The sequence below is a fragment of the Nilaparvata lugens genome, chromosome 9 (assembly GCF_014356525.2).
Source record: "Nilaparvata lugens isolate BPH chromosome 9, ASM1435652v1, whole genome shotgun sequence".
NCBI lineage: Eukaryota > Metazoa > Arthropoda > Insecta > Hemiptera > Delphacidae > Nilaparvata > Nilaparvata lugens.
Genome location: NC_052512.1, coordinates 36,075,559 through 36,089,331, shown reverse-complemented (window position 1 = coordinate 36,089,331; position 13,773 = coordinate 36,075,559). Strand labels below are relative to the sequence as shown.

At 35.1% G+C, this 13,773-nt stretch overlaps 1 protein-coding gene across 2 annotated transcripts in view; it reads right to left on the bottom strand.

Moving 5' to 3' along the window:
- Positions 1–13,773, bottom strand: part of LOC111043682 (acetylcholine receptor subunit alpha-like 1) — a 195,261-nt gene that overhangs the window by 140,540 nt on the left and 40,948 nt on the right. For both annotated transcript variants that reach the window (XM_039435814.1, XM_039435813.1), the window contains exon 2: positions 1,856–2,593. In XM_039435814.1, the coding sequence (XP_039291748.1) occupies positions 1,856–2,581 (726 nt within the window). In that variant the 5' untranslated portion in view covers positions 2,582–2,593. The remainder of the gene's footprint in view (positions 1–1,855; positions 2,594–13,773) is intronic.

Sequence of the window (13,773 nt, the reverse complement as noted above, 5' to 3'; positions counted from 1 at the left end):
TTGGTTACTGGCAGGTAACACGTGCTCCACAACAATCTAATAATTTAAAACTTGACAAACAGAGAACCTTAAATAAAAAGACTGAGAAATTGTCAAATACCACAGATTCAATGATAGTTAGAAAGACCGGTTTCGGATGTTACACCATTGTCAATCTCTGATAAACTAAAACTAAATACAAGAGTAGCAGAATTTATTCTAGTAGGCGAGTACTGCTATTGGTCAAGGGCATGAAAGTCTGCCATTGGCCCTGCTAGACAGTCTCCTCCAGTGTTATACCGTTGAGTAGGAGGAGACTGTCAAGCTGGGCCAATGGCAGTACTCGCCTACTAGAATAAAATTTGCTGCTCTTGTATTTAGTTTTAGTTTATCAGAGATTGACAATGGTGTAACAACCAGAACCGGTCTTTCTAACTATAAATAAATCTGTGGTTTTTGACAATTTCTTAGTCTTTTTATTTAATATAAATAATTACCACAATATCAACTTCTCAACTTCACAAAAAGTAAGTTATTTGTCGAATATACAGGGTCTGTATAATAAGTAACCGGATTGACCTCAGGAAATTTTTTATGGGCAAAATATGTACAATTTTTCATTAGATATCTTCAAAGTAGTCGCTATTGGAGTCGATAACACGCTGATACCGGATTTTCAAATCCCTGAACGCTCTCTGGAAGTCGACAACCTCTTTGCTGTCTAGAGCCCTCGTCGTAGCACGTTAAATGTTTTCCAGAGCCCCGAACCGCGTCCCTACAAGTTGTCTCTTGATCTTGGGGAACAAAACGAAGTCCGGTGGAGCCATAAACGGGCTGAAAGGAGGATGTGGCAACGTTACCTTCAGCCTGGTAATGGCACCACCGGACTTCGTTTTGTTCTCCAAGATCAAGAGACAACTTGTGGGGACGCGGTTCGGGGCTCTGGAAAACATTTAACGTGCTACGACGAGGGCTCTAGACAGCAAAGAGGTTGTCGACTTCCAGGAAGCGTTCAGGGATTTGAAAATTCGGTATCAGCGTGTTATCGACTCCAATAGGGACTACTTTGAAGATATCTAATGAAAAATTGTACATATTTTGCCCATAAAAAATTTCCTGAGATCAGTCCGGTTACTTATTATACAGACCCTGTACTACCTTTTGACGTTTAACTGGATTTCAACCCCTTATAACGGGGTGACTTAGAAGTTGTAACACGAATATTTTGAATGTATACACCCATTGTGTGGTCCATCAGTTCAACATCAAGAAAGATGGCACCAATAAAATAGCTCTAAAATACTTGTATCCGAAATGGCGGCTGATTGAAGTTTTACCAATCATTCATTTGAAAACTAAAACATCAATCAGCTGCCATTTTGGATACAAGTAACATAGAAAATTTTTATTGATGCCATCTTTCTTGTCCTAAAAAGGTCTTCAAAATGATGTACCACTCAATGGGTGTTTACATGTAAAATATTCTAGTTACAACCCCATAAGTTGAGGGGTTGAAATCTAGTTGTATGTCAAATAGCTCAGCCAGTTCTCAGTAGGTCAAGTTTTAAATTCATCAAGATCTCAGTTTATCAAGTTTTCAGTATGTTCTGTTCTTATTCCGTCAAGTTTCAGTTCATCAAGTTACCAGTTAATCAAGTTTCAGTATGTCATGTTTGAAGTTTGTCAAGTTCTCAATTCGTCAAGTTTCCAGTTTTTCTTGTTTTCAATATTTCAAGTACACTGATCACTCTCTCTGAGCTACTTTTCACCGTTTCTAATCCATCGAATACATTGATAAGAAATATTCAAAGAACAATAAAAATGATATGAGAAAAGATTACTGAGAGAGGAGATTAGTTGGAAGAGGCCTACTCACCACATCGATAAGCTGTGACAGCCTGAGTCCCATCTTCACAGTGAGTCGATCCGAATTGTTGCCGACCGGCCTGATCAGCCGATTGTAGTTACTCAGCAAATCGTCGTAAAGTCGTTTCGCCTCAGGATTCGCGTCGGCCGCGAAAGGCATACACGACAGTACCACACACACACCCATCAGCGCTGCAGCAAGGGTGCGCGGATGACTGCTGCGCACATGTGATGTGCGCGAAACATCAACACTTTGTGAAATTTCACTTGGCACATTCCTTAAAGTGCTTGATAAGCTACTGCGCACATCTAAAGTGGAGAGAAGGTTACTGCGCACATGTTTGGTGCTTAGAAACCTACTGCGCATATCCAAAGTGGCTAGAAGGTTACTGCGCACATGTTTAGTGCCACTACAAACATCTAAAGTGGCTAGAAGGTCACTGCGCACATGTTTAGTGCTTGAAAAGCTACTGCGCACATCTAGAGTAGCTAAGAGGTCACTGCGCACATTATTAGTACCACTGCGCACATCTAAAGTGTGTATGAAGTTACTACACACATTTAGTGAGCATAGAATTTTACTGTGTACAGTTTTTAATTTGCGCAGAAGGCTAGTGCGCAGGTGTTGTATGCATTGTAGCAGAGTACGTAGCATTATCACCGATGCTGCCAACCATACCAAGCAAAAGTTGCTGAGAAATTGCTGGCAGCCTGCCTCTGTTTCTCCTGATGCCATGCTATGCAAGCACTGCAACAGAAAACAAACAAACAATAACATTAAACATCAACATCAAACAAACAGGATACAGAACAAACATTGAAAGAGTACTGAATACACAAAAACATTGAAGAATACAGAATGCAGAATACAGAATACAGAATACAGAATACAGAATACAGAATACAGAATACAGAATACAGAATACAGAATACAGAATACAGAATACAGAATACAGAATACAGAATACAGAATACAGAATACAGAATACAGAATACAGAATACAGAATACAGAATACAGAATACAGAATACAGAATACAGAATACAGAATACAGAATACAGAATACAGAATACAGAATACAGATACAGAATACAGAATACAGAATACAGAATACAGAATACAGAATACAGAATACAGAATACAGAATACAGAATACAGAATACAGAATACAGAATACAGAATACAGAATACAGAATACAGAATACAGAATACAGAATACAGAATACAGAATACAGAATACAGAATACAGAATACAGAATACAGAATACAGAATACAGAATACAGAATACAGAATACAGAATACAGAATACAGAATACAGAATACAGAATACAGAATACAGAATACAAATTTCAAATTCAAATTCAAATTTATTCACACTCATAAATACATCTACAGAAATCAAATAGAGTCTAGCTTGACAAATACAACAATAATCCATCTAAAATTTAATAATAGATTGTAAGTAATAGTATATGATATAATAATATATAATATAATATTAATGTGAACAATAACTGCTCACAAAGTGCTTCATGAATAAGGTGACCAGACGTCCCGTTTTAAACGGGACAGTCCCATTTTCTGGAGACTTGTCCCGTTGTCCCCACCAAACCTCTCGGGACTCTTGTTTGTCCCGTTTTCTCTTGCAAGTATCATATTTCAAATACTATATTCTAATCTCTACCTTTAACTTCGAAGTTTTTTTTTAATTTTTAAATTATAAGTAACTCTTTAAACCGCACATCACATTGAAACAATCTGAAAGAAAGAGTGGAATAGAGGAATGGAGTAGGAGTTGACAAACCTGAAATAAGAGAAAATTCATTCATCAGAAAATATTGAGATGTGAGTACATAATAAGTTCAAGTGAATGCTTTATGTGGCTTTTCAATTTGTTTTCTACACTGTTTGCTAAAAACTATACAGAGTGTTTTTGAAACAAACCGAAAAACTTGGGGTGAGGTGTTTCCTTGCATCAAAATAAACAACAATGTTCTAATAAATATGGTTTCTAAAATGCTTTATTACTGAGATGATGAAGAAGAAGGATTTCAATTTTTCTTCAAATATTCATCATTACATCAAACACAACCAACCCCCAACAAACCTCCCCACCCCACTTCCACCTCGACTGTGTGGCTGTCCCGTTATCAGTACCTCAAAATCTGGTCACTTTATTCATGAAGCACTTGTCCGTGAGCAGGAGTTGAGGTTTAATCGGATATAGGAGGAGAAAAAAGCCTACACACACACACATTCAATCACCATCATCAAGTAATTTTATTGATTGATTGTAGCATTTCCTCTCTTTAAATATACTTATATTATGAAATGTAGTTCAAACTGCGAAAAAAAATACAGAATACAGAATACAGAATACAGAATACAGAATAGAGAATACAGAATACAGAATACAGAATACAGAATACAGAATACAGAATACAGAATACAGAATACAGGAAAAACATTAGAGAAGCATCACAGTAGATGAATGAGGCCAAAACAACATATGTACGAGTGTCACCAGCAGGGATTAGTGGCTGTGCTAGATACATGAAAATTAGGCACTACTCATTTCAGCAGATGGAGAATAGAATCAAGAATGATCTGTTAATAGATACTTGTACTTCTAGGAGTGAAAGTCTCTTCTAGGGAAAAAATTGAGAATTTTTCTCCCGTTTAGGAAGATTTCTACCTTTTCCCTTTTTGGGATCGCTTGGAGCCCGTGTCAAATGAAAGAGTGACAATTCCTCCGATGGGGAAGAGCATTTCTGTTCCTGTGATTTACACATTTTTCTCCACCTACATATTTGCTAGAATCAGTTTATCTCCTCAGTAGAAAGATTGTCAAACTTCAAACATAACCAAAAGCCACACAGGCTTAATAGTATGTTCTTGTTGAACGAGAACTCTAAGGACCGGCTTTCAAGCTCGGGATCTATGAGTTCTGGACTCACAGAGCCCAGGACTAAAATAAGCACTCGGGTCTAAATCGACTTTCTGAATCACGATTTTATCTTCTAAACTCCGGGGTCTAGACTATAAGTTCTCGACTCATTTGAGTGCAGGACTTTAACGCAGTAAACATGAGGGAAATTCACATTATTTTGCTGTTGTATTGTTGGCATTATAGCAGAACGAAAACAGCTGATTGCAGCGGGATTATTCAAATGAGCATGCTTTCCAAATTATTTTGTAAAAATATGTTTTGATTTCTTTGTAGGCCTATTCAAATCAATACCTTACCTTTTGAAAGATGAATGATTAAACATTTCATTTATTCTATCATTGATCATTGATCCTAACCAGTGATTTTGGAATAAAAATTCCATTTAGCTATTGAGTTTGAAAACGTATTTCTTTTGAAAAAAATGGGATAATAATTTCATATTTTTTATATTATTATTAATATGTTGAATATGACATTGATTAATAACATTCAGATAGGAATATGAATCCCAAGGCAATCCTTGTATTATTTTTGTTGAACATATTTAGATTATGTCACAGTCGTGAAATAAGGTTAGTTTTTTACGCATACAGTAATTCTGATACAATTTTATTCCAAAATAAACTTGCAAACTGAAAACTATGGATTTAGATGAACCAATCCAAATAATTCAGGTATTCCATGACATCTATTTGGCTTTTCATTTTCTCCAAAACAATAAATGAATTGTGTTTGCTCAGTTACGTCTAGAACTTGAATTTAAACCCTACCCCAGTCGAGGGTTCAAAATCACGCTGTTTTAAGTTCTGGACTTATCGATTCTTGATAATTCCTTCACTCGGAAAGAAGCAAGAATCTAATTCAAGTCCTGGACATATAAGCCCTCCACTCAGAAAGCGAAATTATAAACTCCAGGGTCTAACTTGATCTCTAAACTCCAGAGTCTATTTAAGTCCTCGACTACGTTAACGCTCTGACTCGGTCAGCCAATTTTCTGACTCCAGAGATTGAAGCCAGTTAGAGTCTAGAACTCAGCTAATTCCCAAGCTCGGAAACAGACCCATATTGGGTCTGTTTCAAGTAAGACCATCTGTCTTACTTGATTCTTACAGTACGCATCCCGTACCACAACCCGTATACTAACAACAACTTAAAATATTTGAGTTTCTAACACCTAACAATTGTAGCTTTTGCTGTATGTATAGGCAAGGTATGATTCGCAGGGTAATATTCACGGCTTTGCAAAAACATCAGGCTCAGATTCATTAGGAAAGATACATTCTCAAGAATGTTCGATGTTTTTGAACGGGTAGTATTGTAGTCTAGTGGCCCTCCACCGATTGGCAAAGCTACAGGACTCGGACTGTAACTATCTTCAACACATGCGCTTAGAGACATAGGAGTTTAAGCTAATGGAGTTGCTTCTCATGTTATATGATTGATTTGATTTCTGTTACCAAGCTTGAACTGTTTCTCGTTGATTATTATGATGTTATTTTTGTCAATAACGGTTTGCGTGGCTTGGCTACAGCCGGTAAAGCATGAGTAAAAAATTATATAACTCTGGTTGTGGTTCTTAGAATATAAATTAGACCAAATTCTTACTGGCTCGCCCAGGAGCTCCCGCAATTCACTGCTCTTGGACAATTTATATAAATCTCTGGTACAATATGTAATAAAACATTTCCAAAGATTTGATTATCAATGCTATATATCGCTGTCTAAACCAACTTATTCGGTGAAGAATATAGTCGGATGGTAATCTTATTAATACTTCAATACTGGTAACTCGATAAATGAAAATGAGATTGGTCATGCGTGGAAATAGGGGAACAAATAAAGGATACACTATAAAAAATTTTATACGTATATTACACAGAAAAATATCAACGAATAAATAAATATAGAAATATATGGAGCAACAAACAAAAAATAGTAAAAATAAGAACAAATATACCAAAAAGAAAATATCAAAATTTGATTCGTTACATTATGTATTTTGATGTAAGCCGTTTTCGGTGTATCCCGTGGCTTAATTTTGTATATACATTGTATTGTAAATATTTTTGGTGAATAAATAAATATAAATACACCGTGATTCAAAAAGAATACCACAACTTTAAAATTGATAACTCTGCAAATAATAAACTAAAGCACTATAATCTGTCATCGATTCGAGGAAGCTCTAAAGTATTTTTAGTTCCTTATTTAGTGCCATTGGCACTCATCTGTCCGTGCCTATTTGAATGAAAACTATCCGAGGCAATGGATCGGCTGCTAAGCAGCTCGAGACAGAGCACTCCATCACTGGCCTCCAAGAAGCCCTGACCTCACCCCCTGAGAGTTTTTTAGAGTTTTTTCTATGGGGGTAGGTTAAAGATAAGGTGTATCGACCGCCTCTACCAGCGGTAGAGAATCATTGTAAAAGAAACATTGAGGAGCTCAAACAAGAAATAACAGCAGCTTTATAAACTGTTACGCCCGATATGCTACTGAGGGTGTGGAAAGAGTTCGAGTATCGTATTGATATCACTCGAGTGTCTGGAGGGGGTCACATTGAACATTTGTGAACTTCTAGTGGGGAAAAACTTAATTAAATACTCTTCATTTTGATTCACAACCCAAGTTTCTATCATGTTTCCTTGATTAAATACAGATTTTCAAAGCTGTGGTATTCTTTTTGAATTAGCCTGTACATAAATATATACTCAAATGTAGGCCCAGTTGGTAGTTACTTCCAGCACTATATATGGCATAGAGTGGCCACTTCACTCCCTAGAGCAAGAGAATACTGTTTTAGTATTTATTTCCAGAGAGTAATGTGATTTTTCTATATGAATAGAAAGTTGTCCCATCCTAGTAGGACAACAACAGGGGCAAATATAATATAAATATTATTATAGATCATCCGACACCTATAAAGGCTCAGCCAATGCCAGAGTTCACCCTCAGCAGCATATAGAATTGGTTGAACAATAACTGAGGGGTAAAATAACCCAATTTACTTAAATTGAATTAAATTGAGTTAATTCACAATAGCATTTATCTGATTATCCCATACTATATCTGTGAACCATCACTGAACTAATTCCAATCGCATTTTACTTCATTCCATTAACATGTCCATCAAACGGGGTTAAATAATAATTCGTCGACTCTAAACGTAGACCTGCATGCATCAGAAATTTGAATGAATTAATCCCTGATTCCCTCAAGTTTAATTCATTACATTGACTGGGTAATCAATTATGGGTGATATTCATTCATTTATTCCCAAACATATTTTTTTGATAGAGGGAATGATTTCCAGTTGATATTTCCAGAAATTTCAAATTCTGAAATTGTTCAATCGATTCATCACTTTGACTGAGTAATCAACTATGGGTGTTTCATTCATTTCTAATCATTCAAGTTTGAAGCACATTATCGATTCAAATCCCAGTTAAACATCCCAAAAATTCCAAATACCAGTTAGAATTCCCAAAAATTTCAAATTCCAGTTAGAATTCCCAAAAATTCCAGTTAGAATTGAAAAAATATTTGAAATTCTAGAACTTTGAGGTTCTATTGTCTTATTTTGTAGTTTTTTTTTAATTCCAACTTCTGTAGTTTGGTCTGCTAGCACCGCCTGGTTTTCGGGTTCGAATCCCACCGGGTGGCATGGACATTTGTTCATCTCAGCAAATCACCCGTTCATTCTCAGATGATAACCTCATTTTTATCAAAATTAGGGAGAGAATCAGTTTTGGGTTTATCCTTTTGATTCTTTCCCAATAGTTAATTTTATATTGTGATTGTGGGAACAAATAGATGAATAAATGAAATATTATTGCATGACTCGTATATTAGTGTTACTATCTAGTACTCAAGCTCAGTGAGGATGTGGGAGGAGTAAGAGAAAGTTGAGAAAGAGGAAACAAGAGAAGAAGAAGTACGAAACTTGTGATGTGGATCAGAAGTGGTTTTTGTTTTTCTCTGGAAAATAATGAAACGCGGCAAGGAATACAGATGTCTATCTCATACAGTAGCCTACTTCTTTTTCCTGTCTTGTTTTCCTTCTTTTTTCAACAACTGTTTCACCTTATCAACTTCCGAGCCAACATTTTCACATATCCTGTCACGTTTCTATATTCCTACATCCTCCACTATTTCACTCTTTCACTCTCTCACTCTCGTTCTCTCTCTTTCTATCTCTCTCCCTCTTCCTTTCTCCATCACTCCCCTCCCTATTCCAATTATTATTTCCAGTTTTATTCTAAACTAGAGTATATATATTACTACCTACGTTTCTATATTCCTACCTTCCTCCACCCTTTCTCTCTTTCCCACACGCTCTCTCTCTTTCTCTTCCTATCTCTCTTCCTCTCCCTTTATCCATCACTCCCCTCCCTATTTCAATTATTTCAATTATTATTCCTAGTTTTATTCTAAACTAGAGTATATATATATATATATATATATATAATATATATATATATATATATATATATATATATATATATATATATATATAATATACAGGGTGTTTCAGATTGATTGATTGATTGATTGATTGATTGAGTACTTTATTTATGTAGATTACAATATATACTGGCTTATACACTTATATACAATAGCTTACAATACAGCAAAATTATAGATGAATTTACATAATATAGACTAAGAAAATAATTATTGAACTGTATATGATATGAAAAGCAGTTTGTAATATAATAACTATAGATAATAATCATATTGTTATGCATCTACATAAATTGGCGGAGCTTTGGACATATCAATGTCCATTCTTCGGAAAGAATATTAAAAATATCCTCCCCACTAACTCTCTACCAAAACGTTAATTTCGTTATTTAAACTAAGGATTTATTTATTAATGGAAATATTGTAAAAGTTTTAATCAATATGAATATTAAAGAGAAAAAAAAACAGAAAATTGATAGAGTAAAATAATTATATAGGTAGATAAGATCAAATAATTGATTAATAAAATGAAGTAGGCTGAAAGTAGATCAGGGTTATCAACTTTCAGTAATATACAGCATTATGCAGTGGATAATTGAAATAACATGAGTTTATATAATATATATATATATATATATATATATATATATACAATTCGTTCTATAACATGGTTTAAAGGTTTTTATTTGTGGGATGGGTGGGGATGGATGTCATGTGATCGTTCTAGGGCCGGACAGTTTCAGTCATTTGTTCCAAAAGATGTTTTTTAAAGTTAGGATGAAGCTCGCCCGGCTCTCGATGGACCTGATAGAAACAGGAAGTGCATTCCATGCACGACAGGCACTGACTAAGAAGGATTTTGTGAAAATAGTAGTTCGATGATTGGGTATCCTTAAAGTACTTTCTCCGGTTCTAGTATGTGAAGCATCTATCCTCCTACCTTCAGAGACAAATTTGAAATCATCTTTAAAATAGTTCGGATTACCGTATATCAAGATATCTCTAACAAGCTTGACTATTCGAAAAAGCCTCTGATCGGGAAGCTTTAATGTTGAACTAGCAATGTGGGCTGGGGTGATATGATCATGGCGTTGGAGAGAGTAGACGAAACGTAGACAATAATTTTGGCAACGCTGTAGTTTATCATTCAGAGTGACTTGCATATCGTTAAGAACAGAATTACAATACATTAAATGTGGGAAGATGAGAGATTGAACCAATAATAATTTAATGTTTCTAGGGAGGATATCGTGCATTTTCTTCAATGCATGCATGGCTGAGAATACCTTTTTACAAGTTTTGTTCACTTGTTCTGACCAGTCAAGAGTATTATTCATAATAATGCCTAAATTTTTAACTGAATTTTTAACTCAGAAGTAGTGTCCAGAATTTCAGGGTATTGTACCTGGATGCTAGGAGACTACAAATGTCATATTTGAAGTGTCCAAAACTCAGCGGTTATCCTTATAGCTGCCATTTTGTTTTTTTCACTTAAAAATTTTTATCTCAAGAACGAAATGTTGTATTGATCTGAAATTTGGCATGAATATTTATGCCATAAAGACTCAACTATAAAAAATAAAAAAAAAATTTTTCGTTGAAATTTTTCAAAATGGCGGCCATTTTAAATTTTTGATGGCGAATATCTCGAAAACCGTCCATTTTACAGAAAATTTACAAGAGACAAAAAAGTTAGCAAATTTTTTCACGATTCCAATGATTTCTAATTTATTAAGATTGGTCGAAGAATAAAAGAGAAATTAATTTTTTTCGTACTGCAAGCATGACCACTTTTCACCATTTAAAGATCAATATTAATTTTTTAATTCCAGATGTATTTAAGATGAAGCTTTGAAACTCGGTATGGCTCCATATGGGCAAACAGATGATTTTACAATGGTTTTCAGATGATAATGTTTGTCTTGTAAAAGTATTGTTGTTTCATTAAAAGTAAAGAACCAGATGTAGTGCTTCCTATTTCTTAATCTCACGTTTCCTAGGTCTTATTTCTATCTTAAATTTCCAGTTTCAATATTTTCTTACGTTGCTTCTACACAAATATTTAATTATTGTAATGGAATTTAGTTCGCTGGAGTACACCGATATTCACTTCATGTATGGAGCAGCTCTTGGCAATGCGACCGAAGCAAGAAGAATGTATGCAGCTGCATTTCCAAACCGCCGTCTCCCTTCCGACAAGGTGTTCACAAGAACTCACAATCGGCTGAGAGAAGTTGGTTCATTTGAACGGAACAGGGATATTGCTGGTAGGCCTCGAGCAGTTCGAAATGTTGCTTTTGAAGAGGAAGTATTGCAGAAATTCGATTTCAATCCTAGAACGAGTACGAGAGCAGTTGCAAAGCAAATCAATTCAAGTGCTTCTTCTGTGTGGCGTGTACTAAACAAGGAAAGACTTCACCCCTTCCGCTTTCAAAAAGTTCACTCATTGGTTGAACGCGACTATGAGCCAAGAGTAAACTGTGCCCGTTGGTTTCTTCAGCAAGACATTATCCAACCAAATTTTCTAGAAAATGTGTTATTTACCGATGAGTCCAGCTTTACAAGAGAAGGAATCTTCAACTCTCGCAACAGTCACGTCTGGGCCTTAGACAATCCTCATGAGGTCAAAGTGCGTGGTTATCAGCATAGATTTTCGCTGAATGTTTGGACGGGTATCTTAGGTAATCGCGTGATTGGACCATACATTCTTCCTAATCGTCTGAATTCTCCCACGTACATTACTTTTTTAAGAGACATACTACCAGAACTTTTGGAAGATGTGCCTCTTGCAAACAGATATAATATTTGGTTTCAACATGATGGTGCCCCTGCTCATTTCGGAAATGTTGTTACGGACTTTCTGAACATGACCTATCGTCAGCGGTGGATTGGGCGGGGTGGACCAGTACCGTGGCCCGCACGTTCACCTGACCTCAACCCTTTAGATTTTTTTTTCTGGGGCCATATGAAAGACCTTGTTTACAGCACGCCAGTAGAAAACGAAGAAGACCTTGTGGCAAGAGTGGTTGCTGCAGCAGGTGCCATTCAAGATGATGAAAATGCTTTTATAGCAGTTCGACGGTCCATGATTGAAAGGTGCAGACTGTGTAATCAAGTTGAAGGACGGCATTTTGAGCAATTGCTGCATTAGTATCAGTGAACCGATTTGAGTGAAATTAATATTTTTCAATGTAAAATAAAATTTGGAGGAAAGTTATTCTTGTATATTTCTGTAATAAGAACGGTTTTCATGAAATTATAAAAAAAATTAATATTGATCTTTAAATGGTGAAAAGTGGTCATGCATGCAGTACGAAAAAAATTAATTTCTCTGTTATTCTTCGACCAATCTTAATAAATTAGGTATCATTGGAATCGTGAAAAAATTTGCTAACTTTTTTGTTTCTTGTAAAATTTCTGTAAAATGGACGGTTTTCGAGATATTCGCCATCAAAAATTTAAAATGGCCGCCATTTTGAAAAATTTCAACGAAAAATTTTTTTTTTATTTTTTATAGTTGAGTCTTTATAGCATAAATATTCAGGCCAAATTTCAGATCAATACAACATTTCGTTCTTGAGATAAAAATTTTTAAGTGAAAAAAAACAAAATGGCAGCTATAAGGATAACCGCTGAGTTTTGGACACTTCAAATATGACATTTGTTGTCTCCTAGCATCCAGGTACAATACCCTAAAATTCTCGACACTACTTCTGAAACACCCTGTATATATATATATATATATATATAATTGAAATAGGGAGGGGAGTGATGGATAAAGGGAGAGGAAGAGAGATAGGAAGAGAAAGAGAGAGAGTGTGTGGGAAAGAGAGAAAGGGTGTATAATATAATATAATATTAGTATTAATACGTAATACTAATATAATTATTAGTATTAATAGTAATATATATAATATTACTATTAAATATAGTGTAGTTATATCACAATATTATATTATCGTTATTCAAATTTCATTCAATCTTCATAATGATCATTAATTGTTTATACTTTGTAAAATTCGTTTAATATCTAGCTTTACTGTCATTTATAGTGAATATTTGTGTAAACCAGAATATATTTTGTCATTAAATGAATAAATAAATTCAATCTTATCTCTCACTCTCTCTCTCTCTCTCTAGGGCTGTGTGGCAGAGAGGACCTGGATTGAAGCTTCAGCCAGCAAAAATTAAAAATCTTAATAATGTAATAATACTTCTCCATGTCTCATTACTTTGGAAATTGAATTTACATAGATAAAGCTCTGAAGATTTTCACGAAATTTGGAATATAATAGGTCTATGATATCAAAATTCGATTGCACTAGGTCTAATTCCTGGGAAAACTCAGTGGAGGACATGAGAAGGATAATTCATCCTTGGAAAAACAGATGATGATTTCGTCGTCTGTCGATAACAGAAGATGCGTGTGCCTGTGTGGGAGATCAGCTGTGTAATCAATCAGCTCACCGTATCTCACGAGAAATCTAGAAATTTTAATTGACTCGATCAAAATACA